We start from the raw sequence: 25098 nt of genomic DNA, 5'->3' as shown, positions 1-25098 counted from the left end.
TGTAGCAGAAATATCTTCTGTCTAAAGGAAACTTCCTGCTGGAGCTGAAAGGCAAGCAGTTACAGCTAGGTTTAGAGATCCTCACTGCTGGGTTAAAATCAGTATATCCTGGTTTTCTGCAACTCATTCTGAAGGGTCCCAGATCAAGCAAAGGTCTCCAGGTGAAAACAGAGTCACCTCTGAGCCCAGCCATACAAGTATTAAAGGAAAGAGTCTGCTGAGCAGCTTAGTGCCTCAAAAAGGATGTGACCAACCTGCAGAGTGGATTTATCACAGATGTTGTGCTGTGCCTCTGCTGGTCAGCTCTCCACAAAGGAGAGGTTTGCCACCATGAGCGTGCAGGCTCTGGAGAGGGGCAGACATAGATGTGTGCTCTGACAGGGAACACAAACCCATGGATGTGGGAAAGGAAGGGATACACATCCATGTGCTCCCAGGGGGAAGCAGCTGAAGTGCCCCTGAGAGCCAGGCCCTTGTGCTCTGGGAAATGGAAGATGCTGTCACAGAAATTTTAGAGTATGAAGAGGCACTAATAAAAGAAATCTAGAGACAAGAGAAATTGCTTCTGAAGCCCTCTTTCATCTCAATCTCCTGCTTGTAACTGAACAAGGGAAAAGGGACAGGCAGAGGAGGGCAGAACCAGCATATTTTCAATTAACTTTTTTCAATTCAAACTCTGCAATGAAATTTCTGCAGGGCTTGAAACAGTTGTACATTTGTCAGTGTAAAACAGCAAGAGAACTATGACAAACCACCAAGGCCAGGTTATAGTAAGTCTTCAGCTGCAGCGATATTTTGGATTGTACGTGTTGCCATAGCGTCAACCAAGGTTCAGGACACCGTTATCCCAGAAACAATAAAAACCATATTAAAAAAATGAAAACTTACCTTTTAGGAGACTGTAGACAAAAAAAATCCTACACTACATACAGTGTTAGCTGCTTCTGTTGCTGCTCAGAAACACCGGCTTCAGTTCATCTTACCTCATCATGAACGTTTCCCCAAACCTCCCCTCCTGGAAAACTCCTGGCATTACAGCTCAGGAGTTTCCCTCCCTCAGTTTCTCTACATTTTTCACCTAACAAGGAGTGAATAAAATGAACACAGAAGATTCTTTCTGGGTTTAATTTAAATCCTGTCTTTGATGTGAAAAATACTTCAAATGGGAATGTTTTGATCCTTGCAAAAGCACCAAATGAGGAGACTGACATTTGAGTTATGTATCAGCCTGCTTGTTTCCTAGTAGATTTCACCTGTGAATTACTGCTACTTTCTCCACACAGCTCAGTACAAACTACAAAATGAGCTTTATTTCAAGTAGTCTCCTTCATAGAAAAGCTAATTAGAGCTGGTAATGTATTGCTTGCATCCCCTGAAAAGAGAGTGCTGTAACACACTGCTGCTGCTGCTGTCTGAAAGAACAAATACAGTGTAAATATGTGCAAAAATAAAATCCACAGGCTTTTGGCAAAGGCTGACACACTTCCCTGGCTCTGATTTATACTGGAGTCATTTAGGGACAAACAGAATCCCTTAGAATAAACAGAGAGCAGAGCGGTTTAGTGCCTCCCCGTGTGCAGAGTTCCTTAGGTACTGTTTAGATTAACCACTGCAACATCCAGTCACCATCCACCTGAGGAGATACTACAAAGTTTCCTCATGCTGGCTTTACAGCAAAACAAACTGAAGATTTAAACAGTTGCTTTGCTAGAATCAGCTCTCACTCCTCAGAAGGTTTTCAGTCTGTGAACCAAAGAAGACATCATTACTCCTCAGCCAGTCTTCTGTCTGCAGTGCTGCCAGCAGGCATCATGTATGAACACAGCAGCGGGAAAGGTGAACAGCCATGAGCTAGGAAGGAAACAGCCTGCTGCACACAGGCATTGGTCCTTGCCATCTACAGCAAGAGCAGTGACTGGAGACAGTAGCTCACTTACAGTGATTCCTTTCTCCTCTCCTAGTCCATTTCCTGACGGGGCACTGGAGCAGCAACTCGATGAGCAGGCACCAAGGAACTGCTGGGACGCTGCGCTTGCAGCCAATGCTGTTATAAGGAGAGAAGAGAGGGAGGAGCCAGGCTGAGGGGCTTCTGCAGAGCATGAGGGGGCCACCACACACCCCCGGGCACCTGGGGATGGGAAAGAGGAGACTAAACCCAGCAAGAAGGCAATGGTTGGAAGCAGTCTGGTGCAGCAGCTGAATGCTACATTGAAGCTCAGAAAATCCTATTACTGCCCTGCTGGGTGGTCCTGTGAAAGTCCTCTCTGTTTACAATAGTGTCCTGTCAAGCTGTGCCCATCTCTCCTGTCTTTGGCTAGTGTGAGCTGCTCCAGACTTTCTCCACTCTGTGGCTATCTCAGAAGATCAGCTGGGGATTCATGTATAACACCAAAAAACCCCCCAAACCATTACATACATTTAGGGTTTCCTCACAATGCCTGGACAGCTGAAGGAAGGCCTGAGCTTTCAAGGTAAACCATTACATTCCTCTCTGGATTGTAAAGCTCTGTTTAACACACAGGCACAGGAATTAATGCCCTATCCCCTCCATCCTCCCATTTACTAGTTTCACTTCAGAAGTGAGCTGGAGCACTACACTGCCAAGCGGCCGCCCTGCTGCGCCAGGTCAGTTACAAATACACACATCAAGGCACTGTAACAACAAAGAAGTGCCTTCACAGGAATTCAGCAGAGTAAACTACTACAACTCATCCTGCAGGGGACTTGGAACATGACCACACTTGAGGAAGAAACAACAATTTACTCCCTACTTGATTTTAAGATGATGAAAAACTGAAGATGGAAAATTTTCCAGCAGCGTGCACGTCCTGGCCTTCTTCCCTGAGCATTCTGTATACGTGCCACTGAGGAAATCAATTAGTAAATATCAACACAGCTTGATCTGTGCAGTCAAAAATTGCTTACACTTCAATTCAAAAGGCTGCAGCTGGTGAAGCTGGCCCCTAACAGAGTTCAAAGGCTTGCCTCATAGCTCACTGCAATTAAGGGGAGTCCTTAGATCGCTTTTAGTGCACTTCAGACCCCAGATGATGTAAATCATTCTTGCAATATAAGTTATGGCAAGATGCTACAATCCATTACAAATGATAATTACCTCCTCCCTGTAGGACAAAACAGAAAAGGAATCCAGAAAGAACTCTTCACCTTGGATTCCTCTCGGAGGCTCTGGCCTACTCACAGGTTCATCTCCAGATACTGTCTTTGGTAGTTTGAAGGTGACTGCACAACAGTGTGGGTACCACTAAATGAATTCCGTTCCTAGGAATAAACGGACACATCATTAACGGTCATGTGTAGTGTAACAAAACGAGCTATAAAGGTGGCTACTCTTAGTTTAGAAGCAGGAGGGCAAAATTCAACTGTACCCCACCAAGTTAAATCCAGACACTGCTTTTTAAAACCTTGAACAAAGATAAATGTTTGGAAGTGCTACAAGGCACTGCCTTCTGGGAGGTGCGTTAATTTAACAAGTATCAATCAAAGATAATCTGATTGTTAAACTTGGTCTTTGAAAAGATATAAATAGGCCTTTTAAGCATTAACTTTCTGAAGTTATGAAGTTTTGGGTGCTTTCCTGCTTTAAATATAAAAAAGCAGCAACTCCCTGCAGCTTTTCAGCCCAAAACCAAAGTATTACAGAATGACTTTTCATCCAGAGAATGCTAATGACATCTGCTTTGTGTTGAGACACAATGTGAGACTAATCTTGGCAGATTTACCTTTTTTCCTTCAGAAATGATTTTGTAGGGTTACTTCAGGGCTCTGCTGCGCAAACCTCAAGGGCTTCTCATCCAAATTATGAAGTCAGACAATGAAGATCTGAGCCAGGATGGAAAACTGAGAGAATATTTTTAGACCAAACATAATGAAGACAATTTAAAAAGATTTAATTGGAGAATTTAACCCCTCACAGCCCATGCCATGATGATATCATTACCTATAGGTAGCCTTACAGTTTGATACCTCAGAGGTTAACTGCTTGTGGCCAAATGATACTAAAATTAGGAACCAAGAACTTTCTAGCCCTGAAAGCCACAAGTAAGCTGAGGACCTTCCAGGAGTGAGCATGAAATAACACACTCCTACCGTGCAATCTGTGGGGACTGGAAGACAAGAGATTTTCAAATGAGACAGGTGAAGAGCAAAGTTTTGCTGCAATATTGTCAGCCAGACTTCAAACAACCTCAGTGATGGAAAAGGGCTGACTATGTTCCTTGGAGAGGTGTAACAGAACAGCTTAGGTCCTTGGATTGTGTCTGTTTGGCTACTAATTACATGAGCTCCCTTAGAATGTTCATATACACAGGCATCATTGGGTGCCAAGCAAGACATCACGTTGAGACAACCCATGTGCTGTGCATCACAGCACAACAGAATGCCAGTCTCTACCAGTACTTGCACATGATTTGGTGGACCTGAGAAAACTTGAGCTGGATCTGAAACGGAATGAAGAGTAAAATTAAATGTTACCCACTGAAGATAAAACAAGGCAGATGGGATTCACCATGTTTGCATAGCACAGACTCCTAGAGAGCATAGAACAAGTGTTACGTTACAGCTAAAGAGTCACAGCTGGAGGGTTAAATATGTTTATTTTAGTAGTGTAAGGTGGTTTTACAAACAGATCTTTAGATTTTGCAATATACACAAAGGAATCAGTAAAAACAAAAAGCAAAATATCCTCTCAACAATGCAGCCCCTATGCAGCCTGAAATAAAATTAAATCTCTGCTTCTCTTTAAAACACATCTCAGTAAACATTCTTCTCCATCACTGGTAAAATGTGCATCTATAATAAACAACATAATAACTGGGGGGGACAGACAGGAAGACAATGATGACATCCCTAAAAATAAAACATAAAAAAACTGGGGAGGAAAAATTATTGTCGTGTTTCGGTTGGTTTTCATTCTGAACATGTTCATCTACAAAAAATTAAATAGCTCTTTTTAAAACATATCCTTGAAAATTTTGCATGGCAGTGCAATACAGAAATAGTAAAATTCATCCAAAAAGTGCTATGTACAGCAGCATTGTTAAAGTACCGGGAGGAAGGGATGGTCTGTTTCCAAGCAAAGACCAGCCTGCTTTTGAGCCATTTCTGAATCAAAGTCAGAATTCAGTCTATTTTCAGTAATTCCCTTTTCTTTCCTGTCTCATTCCCACAGATGATGCTTTGAGACAAGGAACAGTCACAGTTCAGTTAAAGTGTGTGCATGTGCACAGCTATGCGCAGACATCAATTTGCATACACACAGATGTGTGTATATATATTTATATATATATAAACAAGCTTGGTTTAAAAAAGCATTGCTTTGGAACAGAGCAAGAGCTCTTCAGAGTGAGATAATCTGCAATAAACAGGTCCACGATGGAAGATGGACTTTATCTACCACATTACTAATTCATGAAACAATTTCACTGCAACTTGGAATATTTCCCAGAGAAGACACCCTCAGAGGCCTCAAAAAATAAACCAGGGCTGGGAGCATGACTTGCAACCCAGCCTCTTTTTGTGGATCCAAAAAATTAACCTTTAGCTGTCATTAGCATCACATTTACCCATTAAACATCAGCTTTAGGTATTTTAAGAAGCAGTTACTGAAATTTGTAAAGAACATGAGATTTGAATGGAGCAAATTGCAAATGCAAGAAGTGGTTACACACAACGGAGGCCAAATTTGAGGCTAGGAAAGTGTATTTAGAAAAAAGGAGGTCAGGTCATTAGGTTCTATTTCTACAAGCTGACAAATTCAACACTCATCTGTTCTTTTGGAGTCATAATATTAAGGCCCCTTACACTGAAGGGCAGGGCAGGAAGCGCTAAGCCAGATGAGGGTGTTTTGTGCCTCTCAGGTCACTGAGGTTTGCTTGCTAGGAATGTAAACATCACCTTCTTCAGTGCTCCCCAGAACTACAGTTTCAGCATAAAGAAGACTTCTGTGTCAGTGTTATAATCAGTTTGGTTCTTGGGCTGGGATGTAAACATGGCAGGAGAAGCTGTATCCGTACAAACTGCTTTTGCAACGCTGCAGGCTCCCTCGGGATTCCCTCTCTCTTCAATGGGGCTGGCACCGAGCTGGCCCAGGCTCTGCAGTCGCTGCCTCTCCTGGGCCTGTTTAGCCCTGTTGGCGATGTACCTCACCCGGCTCTGGCTGCGTGACGACGAGCGGCGCAGGAGCCCCACGCTCTCCCCTTCCTCCTCAGATTCACTTGGGTCAAGGCTGATAGGGGAAGTGATATCATTTTCCTGCTGAAAGGCTGTCAGCTTCTTCAGCTGCTCTGTCAGTTCATCCTGGGATTTGACTGAGGATCTCAGGCCTGAAGAGCGACGCTGCTCCCGCATCGACCGAGTGACAAAGCTCCTGCTGATGCTACGGTATTTGCTTTCAAAAGTGCACACAATATCATCAGAGGTAAGGTCTCCAAGACTTTTGGACTTTGCCTGGTTATTCCCGATCATGTCATGTACTTTGGATTTGTTAGAAGACTGTCTGAGACTTTCTATGTAGAGCCTGCTCCAGGTATGCCTTCTAGGGATGGATGAGAATGCATCTTGAGGACCTCTGGCAAGAGGACGGGGGCACAGTTCATCTGCTGGCAGCTGGTCGGACCTCAGGTTAGGGTTGGACTTGCTCTTGCTCACCATTGGCATCTCGTTACTGGAGACTGTGGCTGATCGTGGACGCATACCCTTCCTTATGGCAAGGGGCTCAAAATTCTCATGATGGATGCCAAGATCTGGGAGGCTTTTGCGAGCTAGATTGGGGAGAGAGAGATCTATCACAGTGTCATTGGAGGACATGCTGGAAGAGGAAGACATGCTGTCACGATGATTGCTGCAATCTAGCTTGCTCCAGATCCGGTCATTAACAGTGGCATCGAAGTATACCTCTGCTGCTGGAGACAGGCTACTTGGAATTTTTATTAAGGCTGAGGAGTCTGACATCTTCAGGCCTTCACTCTTTGACCTTCGCGCTAACATGTAAGAGCCTGTCTGAGAAACAGTTAGAGCCTGTGCAGCCTGGGCTTTCTGGAGTGTGTCTGGAGGCAAAGTTGTCTGCGTGCTGTGAATCACATTGTTTTCCTGCCGTACAACAGCTGCTGCACCAAGTGTTTGCCCTTTGGATTCAATGGTGCTTCTCATGCCTGGTTGGCCATTTTGGTTCTGGCAGTTCTCAGCAGGCTGTCCATCAGTCTTACCTGCTGCCAGCACCAGCCAGGCTTTCTGATGGTGTACTGCCAGTCCATACTGGTCTTCAGCTTTAATGCATGCCTGTGTCCAACCATTCTCTTCTTTGAGACATCCTGCCATGCTTGTCCTCTCATCCTCTTGAACTACTAAACTTGTGTCAGCTGCTCTTGTGACTACCTGCACTTGGTCTTCTGCAGCCAGATTTGTTCTTTGCTCTCTAGTGAGTAGAGATTCTTGAGGCTGGTTGGATGTGCTGCTTGCTTCTGATCGAGATTCAGTGGAATGATCAGACACAGATGCTTCTTCAGAATCACTGTAAGGAGCAACGGGCAAAGGGAAGAAAAAGCTGGTGTGATGGTTTTCACTGGCAATAACAGGCTCCTCAGTGATAGTTTCTAGGCTGCATAAAGAAGTGACTGACCTCTGTATCGAGAAATGGCAGACATCTACTTGGGAGACATGAAGAGACAGAAAAAAGAAAGAAACAAGAAAAACAGAGACATGAGTTAATACCTATTACAAATGGTGCTTCAGATGAAGATTCGTTCTTCTTGTGTTATTTTGTTTTCAGGTAGTAGCTGCAGATATTAATAATGATTTTTATAATAACGTATGATTTCAATCATCTGGCTAAAGGCAGCAAAATCTTCTGCCCATTCAGTTTGACCTCCCCAAAAGCCCCGTTGCTTTCAGAAAATCTCAGTCCATGCATGGTAGCACCACACTGCTTTTCTGATTATCGTATTCAAACTACCCATCCATTTCTTTGTGTCCTTTGTGCCCCTTCTCATAAAATAACTTTTCTTCCTCCACCTCCCAGCACCACTTGAATTGCTCTTTTCCTTCCTTCCAGCATTCAAACGTGTCAATGTATCAGAGCATCAGCAGACTATGTACAATAATCAGAACATCACTGCCCAAACAACAGACATAATCCCAGGGATCAACTACCTGGAAGAGAAGCAGCGCTGGATTTCCGGAGCAGATGACAAACAGCACAAGCTATACACATACAACAGAGCATAGTCAGTGTGCCTTTTGAAACCAAAACTAAACTTTAAACAGGGTAACTTGGCTTTCCTATTGAAGTTTGTAATTTCTTTTGCACAGACACGTGGCTCACGAGCACCAGGTGACAGCAGAATCCATAGGATCCCTATGGCCACCAACTACCTGAAGAGAACTCTCCATCTGCCTGCAGTGTTTATAACCTGTATCCCAGGAGCCAAAGCAATCACGCCCAACAGACTATTTCCCACATCTCCAAACCACAATGCAAACATGCACTTGGGAACTAGCAAAGCACCACTGAGCCAGACAACAACCTTAAGAACATAGGAGCAGATAATAATATGTCAGGAAACAAACAAAAACTGGGACTACAGGCAACAAGGTGCTTGAATCAGTGACAGTCAGGAGACAGTTACCTTTGGCTTGCTTGTCCTTTCAGTTCTTAACTAGAAAGAGAGAGTGTGCACGTGGAATAATAGGACAGAACAGAGGAAAAATCCAGTTAATGTAGGGAAGGCAGGTGCAGGTAACAGGTTAAATTAGTGCTAAGGGAGGGAAGGGAAACAGACAGAAATATTCATGCATTCTTGTAGGATCCTAAGAATTTCTGACCAACCAGAGCACTCAGTGGGATCCATAAATGGATGGATTTTAAATCCATTTTTTAGTGATAGAAAAATAAAGAGCAATTTTTGTTATTGTTCAAGAAATGCACTTCGCTGGGCTGGAGAATGAAATCCAGCCTCCTCTTCTCCAAAGCCCTTTCCTAATGCTAAGGGAAAAGATCACCTGCATTACCAAAAAATTCCAAGAAAATATTGGGCCTTTCCCTTCAACACCAGTATTCCCACTCCAGCACAGTGACAGGACGCTTAATGATGGAGAAAGCTGCTCAATGGCCCATGTGAGATCAGCTGGGAGCGTTCAAAGGGAAGGCAGCACGTGTCCCCATAAGCAAACCCCACCATTCACAACACGACAGAACTTGTCAGGATCTGGAGGAGTATTGGGAAGAGTTTGGAGCTGATCAGACCAACGAGCTCTGCTCTTCATCCATCAGCATGGGGAAAATCTTGGGCCATCAGCATAGATTATGGGACAATTATGGGAACCGCAATGCTGCTGCCACAAAGGGGACAATGAGAGACTATAGTTTCCTGTCTTATCCCAGTGGCACTTTCCACCAACAGACTGTTAATTATGAAATGCACCCATATTAGGCTGATGTTACTGGTTTCCCTGGTTTCTTGGCACAAGGCACTAAACGGAGGGCGGATGGGGAGAGCACACTGTGCAAGCACAGTGTTTGTTACCGGATCAGCAGCAGCCACTCCAAGTAACTGTTTCACCATTTTAAAGGTTTGCTAATTCCATGCTTGGGAAGTCAGATGGATTTAATCAAATTTCAAGCATATCATAGTATTTATTTAGTGACTTGGGGGGCTGGCAGGGGAGCTGGCACTGGTAATGGGAAATGGTTTCATACAGCACACTACTCAGAGCTCATGAAAAACCTAATATCAATAATCTAGGCATAGAAAGAGTTTTGCTTCTTTGGATTCATTTCAAGGCATGGGAATGGGCAAACTTCTCCCCTCTGCTCCCATTGCCCTGGGAGTTTCCTAAAAGCCTCAAAGCAGATACTGGAAAAAATACATAAAAAGTAGAATTAAGAAAGAGAAATAGAAAAATTGTAGGCACTGAACCAGATTTAACTGATCAAACAAATGGGACATTTTACGTTCCTGTATGTGGCTCTTGAAGAAGCCAGAATCTGTTACTAAAAAAGGGATTACATCCCAAGAAGCACCAAAGACCCTTAATGTTCCCAAAAATATAACCTTGTCCAAATTCCTTGGACAATTAAGGGGGAGAGACTGGAAGAGACGCTCTGTAGTCAGAGGCAAAAGCTGTGTTTCTTTACTTCCTCTTCATAATTGTATGAAATAGAAAATCTTGCCAAAATCTCTTCCCTACCTCCCCTCTTTGACAGATCAGGAGGGGAAAAAAAGTGCCAGTTTCCTTATTAAAATGTAAACCTTGATCACCTCTGTTTCTATTCTCCATCCCTCCAAACATCCAGTTCCTGAGTACAGACCCAGCCGCGCAATCCCAGGGACCATGTGCATATTTCTGGATGGGCACAGCTATAAAATGCTGTAGCTTAAGCAGCTGTCCTTTAAACTGACACATTTTACTTTGCAACCTAGAAATGCCAACAGTTCACTTAGCTTGGCTGATGTCAAGCAACATCACATCACATACCTCACTCCTTTATATGGTGCAACTGTGCCCTCAGGTCACAGTCAAATCACATACATAACATTAAGCACATCTATAAATGGGGATTTAGACACTTAGGACCAGAATGGTCTGCTGTGTTCATTAAATGTGATCTCCAGAATAACCCAGAGAAGAGAATTCCATCCAGGAATCCCTGAACTGATGGCAGTAAGTTTGCAGTTCTTTGAGGAAGGAACTAGTGTTACTGTGAGCAGAGTGCATCATTTCTGGTGTGGTTATCCCTCAGTGAAACACAAATACTGATAATGAATATTGTTTGTTAATACAGATTTCCAATGGTCAATCTCTACTTAATGCTCTGGTTTGGATCTTAAAATTCATTTAGTATCATACCATGTTCACTAAAAACCCAAAACACACGAGGAAACAAAACATCCGAAACAAGCAATCCAAGCATTGATGGGCCATTGACAGTTCCACCACTGCAGATGCTCAGCTAGGCATGGGAAGGACTAATCTAGACCAGACACCTCTAGGAAACAAAATAAAATACAAACATTTATGCAGACTTTTTTTCAGTCATTGCCAACAATAAAGAAAAAGAGCTCTTGGTAACAAAACAACAGACAGGAGCTGCTAGGTAAAGCTGCTAAGCAGAAGCTGAGACAATGATGTGATCTACGGTGGAGAAGGGTGAAGCAAATCTGGTCTTACCAGTAAAGAATATAGGGGATTTACTTCGAATTTCCTCCAACTTTTGAACGAACAAGGCATTCATTTCCCTCTGTAGGGTGCCCACTTGCCTTCGAGAAGTTTCAGAACAACGCTTGGGGAATTCTGGGCTTCCAAGGCTTTCTAGACTGCTGGAGTTGGAGGATATAGAGCCATTGCTGGCTGCAACCAAGTTGACAGTGCTTCCATACTTGCCACCTGATAGGCACTGCCACCGCTGCTGGGAATGAGCCTTTATTCCATGACATTTAGATTCAACAGTTTTCTTCCCTGAGGTCACAAAAGACTGGGTGCTCCTTGTTAGATCATCACCAGTTCCAGGGCTGCTGCAAGACTGCAATTCCGCTGCTTGCCGCCTGGGCTGAGCTTTCACAGGTTTAACACCCCAGGTTTTTAGCTCTAACCTCTCTTCTCCAGTTATACTGCTATACTGGTCATGGTGAAGTGTACCTTTAGCAATAGGCCTGGTAGGATGGTCACTCCACTGGCATTCTAGATCTGGGCTTTCCTGGGAACCAATCATGCATTTCATGCAATTGGTGGCCACTCCAATCCTACCAGAGCTGTTGATGGCACAGCGTGCAAAGACACTTTGCTTCTCGCTCTGGTGCTCCTGAAGCCGGACCCTGTCAGACCTCTGGATGGGTTCACTGAAAGCAGCACCCCCTCGAGCACAACTTTGGCTTTTGGCTTTATGAGAACCATGGGCCTTACCTTTCAACCCCTTGCCATGTACCTCCCCACTGGCACCATCTCGGGGAGCTGGTGTCAGAGGAGCACTTTCTGGCTCTTGCTCAAAGCGAGGCTGTGAGGCAGCATCCACTTCATGGTCTTCACTGACCCCTTCAGAGCTGTTGTCTTTTGTGTCAAAAGCAATTTCAGGAAAGCCCTTCTTGTTCTTCTTCTGGCTCTTGGTGGGCGCACTGGCTGTCCTCCTCAAGATGTGGCTGCTAAAGGAATGTTTGCGATGGAGCTGACCAGCAGCATGACTGTCCAGAGAGGCCTGCTTTGGATTTCTGAGAAACAGACCTTTTAGACCTAGAGCCTGTTTGGCCTGGAAAATTAAAACAAAACAAAACAACATGTCCTTAATGGAAAAAGCAAGTCTCTTCCTTTGGCCACAGGAACTCACGTACAAATGATCAGGTCACATATGCACCCATGTACAGAGTCTCCTGCTGTATTCTTACCATCAGCATGAGAACTGAATGAGAACCAGAAACAGGACAGAGATAAAAAATGAAATAAATCAGTAACAGCAGCTTTGCAAAACATTGTGTCTTTCTTTGCTCAACTATGTTTTTACAAGAAACTTTTCCAATCAGGCTTATCTTTGTATCTGTCATCATTTTCTTACTGTAGAAATGATGGCAATTTTCAAAAGTTACTTTAAAATCATTTTACTTGTCCTGCAGCATGATGTGGTTACAGAATTTAGTTGATAGTGACCTCTTAAGCTAAAGAATATTCTTGACTTAAAACAGGTAATAATAAATTGGATGTTCAAATGAAGATTTACATTCTTTAGGAACTGTTGGGAAATAAACTGTGGACTAAGAATATCAAATTTTTTCCATAAAAAAAAAGATTTACACTTCAATTGAATTGAGCTCTCCTATGAACAGCAGTTGAACTACCTGCATGACAAATGATCATCAAATACTTCAATTTCCACCTGTGTGATTGCATTTTGATAAGTTCCTACCATACAACACTTATCCAAAGACACTCAGGTATGTTTGCATCACTGAAGAAACACACTATAAACAAGCCAAGTTAGTCAGGGTGATAATACAGTACTTTGTAAACTTCAGTATTATTTAAGCATCAAACATATATATCCACCATCATAAATCTCCCACCATCATACAGCTGATTTACATGTCAGTGAAACAGAGAGGTTCAGCATTCCTGTAAACATTCCGGGTGTATTTGCCAACTTTTAAAGCAACAGGCTGATGCCTGATAAGGACCATGTTGGGTGTGCTCTGTACAAAGAGCCTCGTACACATAAATCACTTAAAGCAGAGACACGGTATTTTTCTTCTATTTGTTTTCTTGATGTCCCAGTTAGATCAGACTCTTTAGCAGCTGTAGCACAAAGAATGAATAAAACCAGAGTACACAAGCCTGTGACTGAAATGCATGATAAGAAGCCCATGATAAAATGTGAGCAGTGTCCGTGCTTGTTGGCACTTGCTGTCAGTTCAAGTTGTATCCTGTGATGCCATGTGAGGTCACATTCCTGCAGTGCCAGCCAACAGCACAGAAATGTCTCATTTAAATTACAGTGCTCTCTCTTTCACCTCAAACTGTTCAAGTGCATGCTCATGCATTTCAGACTTTGCTTTGTAGCACTTCATGGATAGATAGGAGCTGCGCTGTACACTAAGCCTGGGTTAAAAGCTGCTTTTATTCCTAAGTGTTCTGTGCAATCGTCCATATGGGATCAAGGTTTATTTGTCTGCCACAATTTTTATAACTGACTGAAGAATAGTTACCACATGCCAAGACCCAGTATAAGGAGAAGATGATTAAGGAGACCTGAAGTGGCCTTTAAAAGTATATACAGGATAAGATAAAGAAGGTAGGGATTGATTTTTCCTATACAAGGCAAAGAAAATGAAATTTACATATTGATAAAGCTCTGCAAGAGCCAGACTAATGAACAGGCTGCCTGCATCATTTTGAATTTCACTTCAAATTGAGTTCGTGCAGCTGTTGAGGAGTGAAAGGAAAAAAGCATTCTGCTCCAATGGAGACAAGTTGGCAAGTACATGGATTTAGTGCTCTAAGAAACAGACAACGTAAGGATTTGCAAAACCCAGAAAAATTGTCATACACCCCCCCAGTAATATCCAACAAAAGGAAAGCACTGATGGAATGGGTGATAGCAGTGCAGGGCTCCAGGTATCAGTCTAGCTTACTTGGTGCATCTTTGTCAAGCTAGCTACTACTGCTTGAATCAGCGGAGTGATTCAAGAACCCAAACTCAAATCTGATAAACTCAGGGGAAAAAAAAATTTGAAAAAAGGGGAAAAAAGGAAAAAAAGAAAGAAAGAGGAGAGCCATTTTGACGGAGATCCAGAACTTGGGCTTTCAGCTCCAGTCCAGCTTTGACAGGACTACAGCATTCTTTAAAGCAGACTTGGGAAACAGCACAAGAGGCTTTCCCACAATTTAGCGAACAGCTCACTGTTAATCATAGAATCACAGACTGGTTTGGGTCCTAGTGGAACGGACACCTTCCACTAAACCAGGTTGCCCAAAGCCCCGTCCAACCTGGCCTCTTACTGTTCACTTCCACGTGAAAGAGTCGTTTGAATGACACCAGAAAAACAACAGTAGAGGTAGAGCCTCAAAGATGATAGGAAAGGAGGGTATGGAAGGGCTTGTATCCTGGATCTGCTTCATTCATGGAGGGCTCTCTGATCAATGACCCCACAGAACTGACCAAGTCAAATGTCGCCATTCACATTACATGAGTTGAGGAGCTTCAAAATATTACTAAGGAAACACTGATGCTAATGAAGCAGCTAGTCAGAGGCATGCAGGTGTGTGGTGGTGGTCACTGCGCCTCCCTGAGGCAGGAGGGGGTACCTTCAAGGCGTCTAAAAACGCTCTGCTTCTAAAAGTAGACTTTTTGACATAGAGAAGCCCACTGCAATCACAAACAGACAGAGTAAAGGCAAAACAACAGTGAGGGAGGATCTCAGAGATATGCACGTCTAGAAAACCACATTCTACAATACATGAATAAACTACAGGAGAGACAGGGACAAAGAAAAGCACCTCTAGTAAACAAAGCAATCTAGGAGAGATTTCAGTTAAATACAAGTTAAGGTGAAAAAAATCCAAGACTCTGCTTCAGTAATATCAAGCTACAGAGCAGGTGCAATATCTACACATAGAAAAAAGCCCCTAAAGGTTAATGCTTGGATTAGAATATCTGGGTTTATAAAAGGTAAAGTCAGGCTGATAACCATAATGATTTTTCTGCCCATAATTAACAGAGGGGAAGCAGAGAAATAATCCTCGCTTCAACAGAACTCTGTTAACTAAGAAACCAAAGCAGAGCATGATTCCGAGACACCAGCCGAGGAAGGGCTGTGTAATATTTGCTCCATATTTTCAGTAGTTTTTATTAAAAATGATTAATTCAAACACACATACAAGCTTTCCTTCCAATTCCTTGTACTTCAATCCCATCGGTGCACAGCACCAGCATCTTAACACCAGTAAATCCAAAGAGATTGCAGTGATAATGAGACGCAATAAGGGGTGTTTGATAGACGTAGAACATGAAAAGGGAATAAAGCAATCAAAAAAGCAAATCAGGATTGAAGCCAGCGGATAAGGACACAAAGGATGGACACAGGGGTCCTTCAGTTGGATAAACACTTACCAAGAAAATCTGAAGTCCTCAAAATAGCTGCCAAAGTTTAAATGGACATTGCACTATGGCAAATTATAACTGTCACCAGGCAGTTACTCATGAAACAGCCAATAAGAGCAAATGCTTATGAAAGGCTGGGTAAAGTAAGGATTTAAAGGGAGATAATGCTGTGCAATGTTGCCAAAGAAGATTTGAGGTGAAAACTCTTAAAACATTCACACAGACTGTGAACATTGTCTCTTCATGAAACCCTGCTATCGAGAGCAGTGACTTGGCAGCTGATGAAGTTACTAGTCTGTGATTAAGGCAGGCAGGCTCAGCTCAGCTTTCAGTTAAAAATCCCATTTGCAGTGGGTACTGAGTTAAAGAACTGGACTTCCAATGAAGGATCCTGAAACATTTGCTATCCTTACAATAGTACTGCAAGAGCAGTGCAAAGGACATCACCTGAAAGTAGCAAACAACTGGAGGATCATGAATGCACACAACACAGGGAGAAGGAGGAAAATCTGCTTATTCTGCATAATTTTGAATAAGAACAGAACAGAAAGGAAGAATTGACAAAAGGATGAGTAGGGCTGGCCAGGGCAGCCACCTTCCCTGATGGATGCATACAGCAAATCGATGCCTGCTTTCATTAAAGAACATAGGTGAGGGATGCAGGCACGGATCAGACGAATTTCATCCCTCTGGCCTCATGCCCAAGGCTGAGCTGTCTCACAGGAACTCCAAAGAAGTTCATGACAAAATTTAAAGCTGGTTGAATGGGTGCTGATGGAAGCACTCAGCAAGTGTCTGTAAGGCTCCTGAGACAATGGCATCCCCACCCACATCAAAACAGGCACAACTTACATCCTATACAGCTCCCTTCAACCCCAAAATACAGTCAGGAAAGATCTTAGCATTGAAATGTTCAGCCTGCACCACTTTTCCCTGAAGCCTGGGACTAAATGACCATTGTCCATGACCTGGGTGCCTGTGACAGGCCCTACAGCCCAGAATTAAACACTGCTCATCTGCATTGTCCTGCTCATACCAACACCAACTACCTCTCTTTCACCTTAATCTCCTAATGTCTCTTCACTGAACAGAGCTAAACTCAAACTGATCCATGGTGCCACCACAGGGAGTTCCAGGCAGGACTCCTATCCTGTCAAGATGAAGCTACACCTGCCTAAAGGTTTGGCATTAGACATCAAATAAAAAAAGCAGGAACTGAGCTAAAATGTCTAAGGAGACATTCTTTCCTGAAACAGCCCTTCTTCCCATAAATACAAACCGAGGCTTTCCCGGTATTTATCTCTGTTTCATCCCACAAAAGTCTGGATTAAAATCGAGCAGTTTAAAAAGCTGCTTTCCTTTTAAAGAATTGTTTTCATTCCTCTCACTTGAACAGCAGCACTAGAACAGGAACTCGGGATTCCCGGCCTGTTCAATGCTGCCCTCTGCTGTCAGAATGCTGATATTGCAGTGTGGTACCACAAAACAGCCTGTCCTTAGGCGTGGATACAAACTGCCACAGCACTGTGAGATACTCAGCTTCCCGAATTTTATTGAAATTAATACCACGAAAGAAACTAAATCTAGTGCACTGCGAGGAAAGAAGCTAGCTCATTCTCAGGTGGCCTAGGAAAAGTCTGAAGTTAGGACTTTACTTTCAGCTTGGAGTTATTCATGTGAATTTAGATACAGCACCCAGATAGTTTAACCCTTGAGAAGTTAATTGAAGTGTGAAAGCACTAGGCAGGCAGAGCCTTTACAGAATAAGCTTTCCATGCAACAAGCAGTCAGGGTTCAGGTGTGTAACCCTTTGTTCAGCAAGGTGCACTTATTGTGTTGGATACAATCATCATACAAACGTGTGCAAGCTGCAATGAAATAACCTTCCCCCCTGGCTCCCACAAAATGCACTGCAAAAATCTCTTTTTACAGCTTCCCCTATGATTTGCCTTTATCTCCATGTATATTCAGAAAGATCTCAGGCTACCCTGATAATCACAGAGACGGAGTTTACTCTGGTTGAACAAACTAGCTTGGACCTTCAATCACTGGGCTTCCCCACTGTGATACAAAATCCTGTCAGTTCACTTATGTACATATTCTATCCCACTGAAGGCACTCACCTTACCACAGATGTCATTAATTGCCACATGAACAAAGATGGATGCTTCTTCTATACCCTCCAAGTACACATGCCGGTAACCTGAAACAGATGATAGGATCTAGAGACTCTGCTTTTGTAAAGAGTAAAAGAAATGCACCATTTTATTCCCAGTTCCTCCATGCAATAAGCATCCAGTCTTGTGCATCACCCAGCCACACTCAGTTACCCAGGAGCCACAGCACTCACAAACCTCACTGCCACCTCTTCTTCTCCCTGTATGTTTAGAAAAAGCCATGTCCTGTGTTCTCCAGTGTCCATTATTGCTGCTGTCAGATCCTGACTTAAACTGGACTACAGGGACTTACAGTGTGTGACAAACTATCTTGGGGACTTACAGTCTATCATTAATACTGCAAACATTTCAACCAAGTTCATTTCCTTGAGATGTTTGATTTTTTGGCTGTTTGTTTTCAATCTTAAACAGAAACTATTTTCTTTACTTTGAAAGAAAAGCAAAATATACATAGAAGAAGCTTTAATGTGAAAGAAGATTGAATTGAAAACAGAACTAGGAAACTGGCAGAAAATGGCTTTTAATAACCTGGATCCCATCATTAGAATGGGTAACTAGTGGTTCTATGTTAAAATATTACTGATTGTAATAAGGCCAGTCAAAGGTCCAGTGACTCTCAAACACTCGTGTACAGAAAATGGAGGGAAAAAGCAGTATGTGGTAACAGTGGTAAAGATTCTCTATGATAGTCTTCCAAATGCACAAGATTCAGCCATCCTGCTTAACGATCTTACCCATTTTTTGTAAACCTAGTCCTATAGAGTTGATTTACTCTTGAGCATTATGTAAGTCAGGATTGAACCAAGGGAGAGAACTCAGGGTCCAAATTCCCAGTCTCTTGTTCGAACTAGAAATTCCCACAGCGCACACATGAACCCAGCATTTTGCAGTTTCAGTTATCACAGAAGAGGATTTCACCACTTCAGTCTTACCTGGCATCATGCTGCTGAAAGCTATTGTCCTCTGTCCAATGAAATCACGCCCAATTGGATCATGATCCCACACGAGGAACCGAATCAGTGCGATCTCTGGCATGTGCACTGTGAACACCAACGTCTCCTCCCACATGGGGTTAAAACCTTGGAATGAAGGAATCAGCTTTTAGATATTTCTTTCACAAGATGCAAACCGAAACAGGACTGCCTACATAAGGAATGCCTAAAGTGCAACGCCATTCTGGTTTTCCTAATACTGTGATCATTGTTCTTGGAAAATCCAGTACTCCCACTGACTTCAGCAGGAGACACAACAGCACAAGAATCTGCAAGAAACAGAGTTGGATCTGACTTACATTTGGCCATGCTTTCAGCAGGTGTTTGGACAAGCTGCTTGCTTTTGACCACAGCAAGCTCAAAACACCCTTCTCGTACACAATGAGAAGTCAGACAAATGCCTTGTTTCACACCAAGACCTTCACAACATTATACCAACTCAGGAGAACAATTCAAGACCCAAGTCTGATGAACATCAAGAATGCTCAAATCAATTTTTCAGTGCTTTGTCATAATAGGCATCAAATTTCATCTAGAAGGAGGATGTTTCAGCCATAAGAAAACTAAGCCCCACATAATCTTACCATTATCATCAACTACTCTAGTTTGTTCTTTGAAGCAGTCGACAGGTAAGCCTATGACTTCTACTTCCACAAATGGATCAATGATCTGGAAAACAGAAAGTAGCAAATACTGAAAAGAAAGAGTGACAAAGCTGAAATTCCAGCAAGTGGTTTTTATAGTGTGGGCATTGTATGTTATTGTCTTAATAATTATTGGTCCTGAGCCTTTCTGTAAAGCATTATTATGCTGATGATCTATGATCTATGATATGATGATCTATGGCTAAATCATGTAAAGCATAATTTGGAATTGTCACATTGTATGCATTTGTGATCATTTTTCTGTTCTATTCTATGGATCATTTCTCTGTTCTTTCTGTACAGAAAGAGTAACTAGAAGATGATTGCAACATTCATATAAGAATCAGGCTTGTAAGAACTTGCTTGAGAGGTTTGATTCTAGTTGCAAAAGGCTAAAAGGGAATTTTAATTCTGGTGCAACTTCATCCTAGCATTCATTAAAGAATATTCTTCAATAAAGTCATGTGGGTGACATCATGACACCAACAAACAGCACAAGAAATGAAGAAGAAAGCCTCTAAAAAGTTGCCACAGGGTACCACATCTGGCTCTGTTGGCAACGGTGTTCTGGAGGAAGGAGGAAATTTAGAATGCCATGGTGAGTAGAAGCTCACTATGATGAGCTTAGTGGCCCCTTTTTGCTCCTGCTGGAGGCACTGTATTGACAACTGGAGGAAAAGCATCACATCATGTGATGCTTAGAAGTGAAGAAAATCACCTAAAGGTCCAGGATATTAATGACCTGATTTAGTCATACACTATGTCTCCTGACAGATTAACTGCAGGAAGTTAAATCCTCATCCTTAGCCCAGCCAATATGGAAATAAACCTTCTCCAACATGCAAGAACAATCACGGATTGTGCCATACCTCTCCTCTGTCTCCCAACATAGAATCACGTGGTTTAGGGAGTTGTTGACCACTGATAATTCTTAGAACTAGCTGTTTCTTCAATTGACCAGGCAGCGGGTCTTCAGAATTTGGATTAAACACACCTGTAAGGAGAAGTCACATAATGTGAAAGAAGTGCAATCTGGGGCATGTCTTCAGCTGTAGATACCTTCTGGTCTGTTTGCTTTGAGCATCAGAAATGCATTTTTAAACAAACTGTAGTAAGGATCCATACCCACTCTTCTCATGCAATAAGTGATCCACTCATTTTGCTCATTTTTCTTACCTTGACACATGCAGCTTGGTTTGAGGACATAGCCACAATTCCCATTGGCACTAAATTTGGCCCGGTTCAGTTGCAGCATTCTCCCCTCTGACTGGTAGTTTAGTGCAACTAGTTAAAAAAAACAACACAAAACCTGGTGATATTACTTACTGAGTACAACAACGTTCTGTTTTGTAGAACCAAGTTAAAGGAAGGACACCTAGACACACTTCCACGTTTGACTTCTTGGATGCAAAACCTCAAGTATTTTATGAAAAAGAATTCTTCTATATACCATAGCTTCAGGGAGAGCGGCTCTCCGAAAGAGCCTGAACTCTGAAGTCCTCTTGCATTTCAGAAGTTCATTTATTTCCATTTATCAGACAACTACCTGCATGCAAGACACATGTTTGAGGTTATCTGTCTAGGTAATAACATAGACAGTAACGAGGAGAACTCAATTATCAGTAAAGTTGGATGAGCAGAGAACTCAGTGTTCTAAGGGGTGATTCCAGAGCTCCAACTAAAACATCCCTCCCAAAATATAACAAAAATAAACAGGTTTCCTTTCTGCTCACCAAGTTGGCAGCCAGCATTCCAGAATGGCTGGGGGTTGTAGTTACTAGAGTCCACACGGTAGGAAGATGGATAGATGCGGGACAACTGATGCTGGTTGAAATGCAGATACTGTGCTGGCTTTTGCTGCAGTATCTGGTGGGCTTTTGTTTCACTGAAAGATGAAACCTGCCAGCTGGAAGAGACTACAAAGAAGAGATTAGAAGTAATCTCCTTATTATTTAGATAAAGCATTCAAGCCTACAGAGCACCAGTTCCTTATAAGTATCAAGCATCATTTGAATAGAACCCACCCAGAAGGAACTACACTTTTCTAATAGTACAGCAAAATCACTGTTCTTATTGGAGGAGTTATGGCTGGGAACGAAGCTGGATACAATGAATGACCTGGAATGACCTGAATTTCATTAAAAAGTTTTGAAAAATGATCCAAGGTTTTTGGGACATAAGAAGAGAGGTAGGAACAGAAACCTTTCCTTTTCTTTGTATAACAATTATTTTCAGCAGACTTTCAGTTCAACCTACTTTCAGTTTCAACATCGTGGATGCCAACAGACTTTGTGTATTTCACCAGGTCAGAGAGTGCCCTGGACAACTTCATTGTTTTCTTCTGTCGGTTTATCCTAGAAAGATAAAACAAATTCATTTCCCATTAATTAAGGAGTAAATTTTATCTTTCCTACTTAAAAATCAGTCAGCATAAAGACATACAAGAAGGTGGGAGACACTACCGAAATCTGATGGGGATTACTCTCAGTTGCTTTGACCAAAGGGTGGAATAGCTATTCACGTATACATTTACTTGTCAAGTGCTAGCAAAGAAACTTTTTAAATCCCAAAGAAACAATATGAATCTCATGCTCTGCTCCTCATTTGCTTCAGGTCTTCACTAACAGCATATCTACTAGCCTCCCAAAGAAAACTCCAAAGTATCCTAGAGAACTGCTTGATCTAATTTCATACTTTTAAAGCCTAAAGCTTAAGCAATCATTCTGCAAAGGATCTTTGATGTCAGGGTTTTGAAGAGGCAATTTCAAAAGAAAAATCAAAATAATCACCTGAATGTTGGTGCAACTTCATTTAGCAAATTCTAAAACAACTAAAAACTTCAGGTGGGGACCAGATACTCTGCAAATCCAAATCATCTTAATGGATGCACTGGGCCACCAGTCAAGTGGCATGTATGTCAACTGGATGAGATGGTAAGAGCTCAAAACATATACAAGGTCCAGTGTACTTTGTTAATTAGTCTGAATGGCATCAGGAGATCATACTGATGATCTAGTGGCAGCCATCTTTATACCAGATTCCCTTCATGTGCCTTCAGCCTTCAGCAAGCTGGCTTCTAGGCACGATATCTATTTAGTGGGTACAATTATGTAGTTATCTTCTTTAGACGCAAAATTGTCAAATCACTTGTTAACAAACCTGCTGTAATGTACAGAGCTCCTGGCTACAGTTCCTTGAGAATCCAAATCATCTTCCCCCTCTTCCAGACTTGCTGCCTTTTTCAATTTGCTTCCTTTTTTCTGTGCCACAAGGAAATAAAACCATCATGTCATAACTGTCTGAAGAATCTGCTATGCAGAGTTATAACCAGAGGCAGTTATCCAGCCTCTCTATTCAGTGAACAGTCTGATAGCAAGCCTCCCCGGACAACGCAATTACAATGCTGCTTTCTACCCCTGTGTGCAAAGAAAAAACCCATCCAAGAATATAACATTTAGTGCAGACCAAAAGTACCAAGTGGCTCACCTTGCGCTTGGAAAAGCTGCCCATCAACGACCGGCCATGCCTCTTACTGATGCTAAAATCTTCCCCAGATTCCACATCATCCTCAAGTTTAGTCTAAAGCAATCAAACAGAAAGAATAGCACAGCAGAACAAAGAGAGTGCCACAGACAGCATATCTGAACAACAGAACTGGATCAGGCTGATGCAGCCTTTAGTTTTGAACACAAGCTGAGTACAGGACTTTTTATCCCAGCAATAACTGCCATCATTTTCATCCATGAGAACTTCCAGAGCAGACAGAAATCACACAAATTCATTTTCATCCAGGCAGAGCCTGAATGCCCCCATATCACATACAACCACTGACAGCCAACTGGTTTGTAGCTTAACATTTGGAAAGCATAGTTTAACAGGACTTACTGCTGCCAATTACAGTTTCAGTAGGATACTCCATGGTAAGAAATAAGAAATACTCTCATAATCCCTAAAAATGTATATACGTCCCTGGTGCCCCTAGTTTTTAATACAACCTGGCAGTTTCATTGCTTTCTAGACTAATACAACACAGACTGTTCTGGTTAACACCTACACAAAAGGATTCTTGAAGTGCGTCTTACACGAATAACAGCCTCATGTGAATCATTATGCTTGAAAGTAGCTACAGAACTCATGCCATAGAAAGTTTTAGGAGGCTGGTTTTAGTTCTCATCTAGTTTTAATCCCTAGTTAGTACCTCTGCTTATTTTTGACAGATCTCCAATGTTTTTCATTTGCATGCAACATTTTTCCTAAGCTTTTTAGGGCTCATTACAAATTCTAAGATGACAAAGCCTCAAGTTCCTGAAGTGGACCTGTGGGCTGAGCACATTTTTGTAAATAAGCATTAGTGTAAAATTAAAATGCACATGTAAATGCACAGAACATAGAGAACTGAGGGGGGAAAGCCCAACTTCCCTGTGCACTTTTTGTAATGGAAAATAAACCTCTTCCTGTTGAGAAGTCATTTCATGTGCACATTTCATGCTTCAATTGCTGTGTGAGCAAGAAAAAAAGCTTTGTGTATCTGACAGTGATGTTCACCTGGCATCAGCAGTAACAGAATGAATTCAGCTGTGAATCCCAAGTCAGCAATATAGGATTTATTTAGTAAGCTAATAAAACACAACAAATGGAAATGTTAAACACCTCTTTCTCTCAAGTCACTACTGAAAGTTATTGCAGTTTGGATTTTAGTTTGTATCTTGAACGACTGCCATATTCCATTATTCATCTGCAACAACAGAGTACCCCTTTGCATCAAGTGTGAATCATAAAACCAGCTGAAATTAAAATCTCATGATCAGCAAATGAAAAAGAAGCTTCCGCTATGTGGACATAAGTGTAAAAAGTATTCTTCCTTATACCATAGCTTCTGTAAGCAACACAAGGTGTTAATAAGATGTCAGGACAAAATATTACAGAAAATATTAAAGAAGGGAACGTGTTTTCTCACATATTGAAATAGCCAAACAAGCTATGGTCAGGGCAGGCATCCAAGAATGGAAAACATAGCTTCAAAATCCCAGTTCTGCGTAAGTCTGACTGGGGACATGGACCTGGATTTCCCACATCCCTGGAAAACATTTTGGCCATCTGGTCATGTTGCATTATCCGAGTTGACCTAAAGGGGTCCTAACGGCAAACAGACTCCACAAAAATCATTGTGGGACTCACACTATCATGCATTCAGGGAAATGCTGAGCATTCTTTAGTTTCATTAGTTCTAGTTCAGAGCTGCAGATAGGTAAACTGAGCTATCTTTACCAGGGAGTCCCAAAACAGATTTAAAGCCCAACTGCAGACATTCACCTATGAAAGAACAAGCATTATTGTTATGAAATAATAACACCATATAGCTACAGAGACAAACAGAACAATGATCAGGTCCACTGAAGTACAATAAAACATGTTCACCTTCTTACTGTCTGATTTTAGGCCAGTCTTTCCCGATGGTAGAGTGGTAACTGTAAAATTGTTTGGGTCTTCACAGTCACGGATTTTGGATTCTTTTATCAGCGAGTCAAGCTTTTTCTTTGCTATATTCTCCACTCTTTTCCTGTTAGTAGATGCCTATAAACAAAACAGAATCATAAAATTAAGTAGTGATGAAGAAAGTCTTCGCAATTCCAGCCAGGATTAATGCAAGCTAAAATGTTGCACACAAGAAAAAAAAGAGGATTAAA

At 42.1% G+C, this 25098-nt stretch overlaps 1 protein-coding gene across 1 annotated transcript in view; it reads right to left on the bottom strand.

Annotated features, from left to right (window-relative positions):
- Positions 1-5934: 5934 nt before the first annotated feature.
- LOC308228077 (1-phosphatidylinositol 4,5-bisphosphate phosphodiesterase eta-2-like) overlaps positions 5935-25098 on the bottom strand; it is a gene marked incomplete at its 3' end in the record, with an annotated part of 31117 nt that continues 11953 nt past the window's right edge. The window contains exons 8-19 of the mRNA XM_080631182.1: positions 24830-24985; positions 22898-22990; positions 22571-22671; positions 21668-21765; positions 21145-21327; positions 20588-20695; positions 20281-20405; positions 19352-19436; positions 18708-18854; positions 17722-17801; positions 11917-12256; positions 5935-7661 (exon numbers count right to left, since the gene is read on the bottom strand). Of these exons, the coding sequence (XP_080487308.1) occupies positions 5935-7661; positions 11917-12256; positions 17722-17801; positions 18708-18854; positions 19352-19436; positions 20281-20405; positions 20588-20695; positions 21145-21327; positions 21668-21765; positions 22571-22671; positions 22898-22990; positions 24830-24985 (3243 nt within the window). The remainder of the gene's footprint in view (positions 7662-11916; positions 12257-17721; positions 17802-18707; positions 18855-19351; positions 19437-20280; positions 20406-20587; positions 20696-21144; positions 21328-21667; positions 21766-22570; positions 22672-22897; positions 22991-24829; positions 24986-25098) is intronic.

The sequence above is a fragment of the Psittacula echo genome (genome assembly GCF_963264785.1).
Source record: "Psittacula echo genome assembly, chromosome: 17".
NCBI lineage: Eukaryota > Metazoa > Chordata > Aves > Psittaciformes > Psittacidae > Psittacula > Psittacula echo.
Note: the sequence above shows the minus strand (reverse complement) of the source record. Positions and strands in the feature narration are given on the sequence as shown.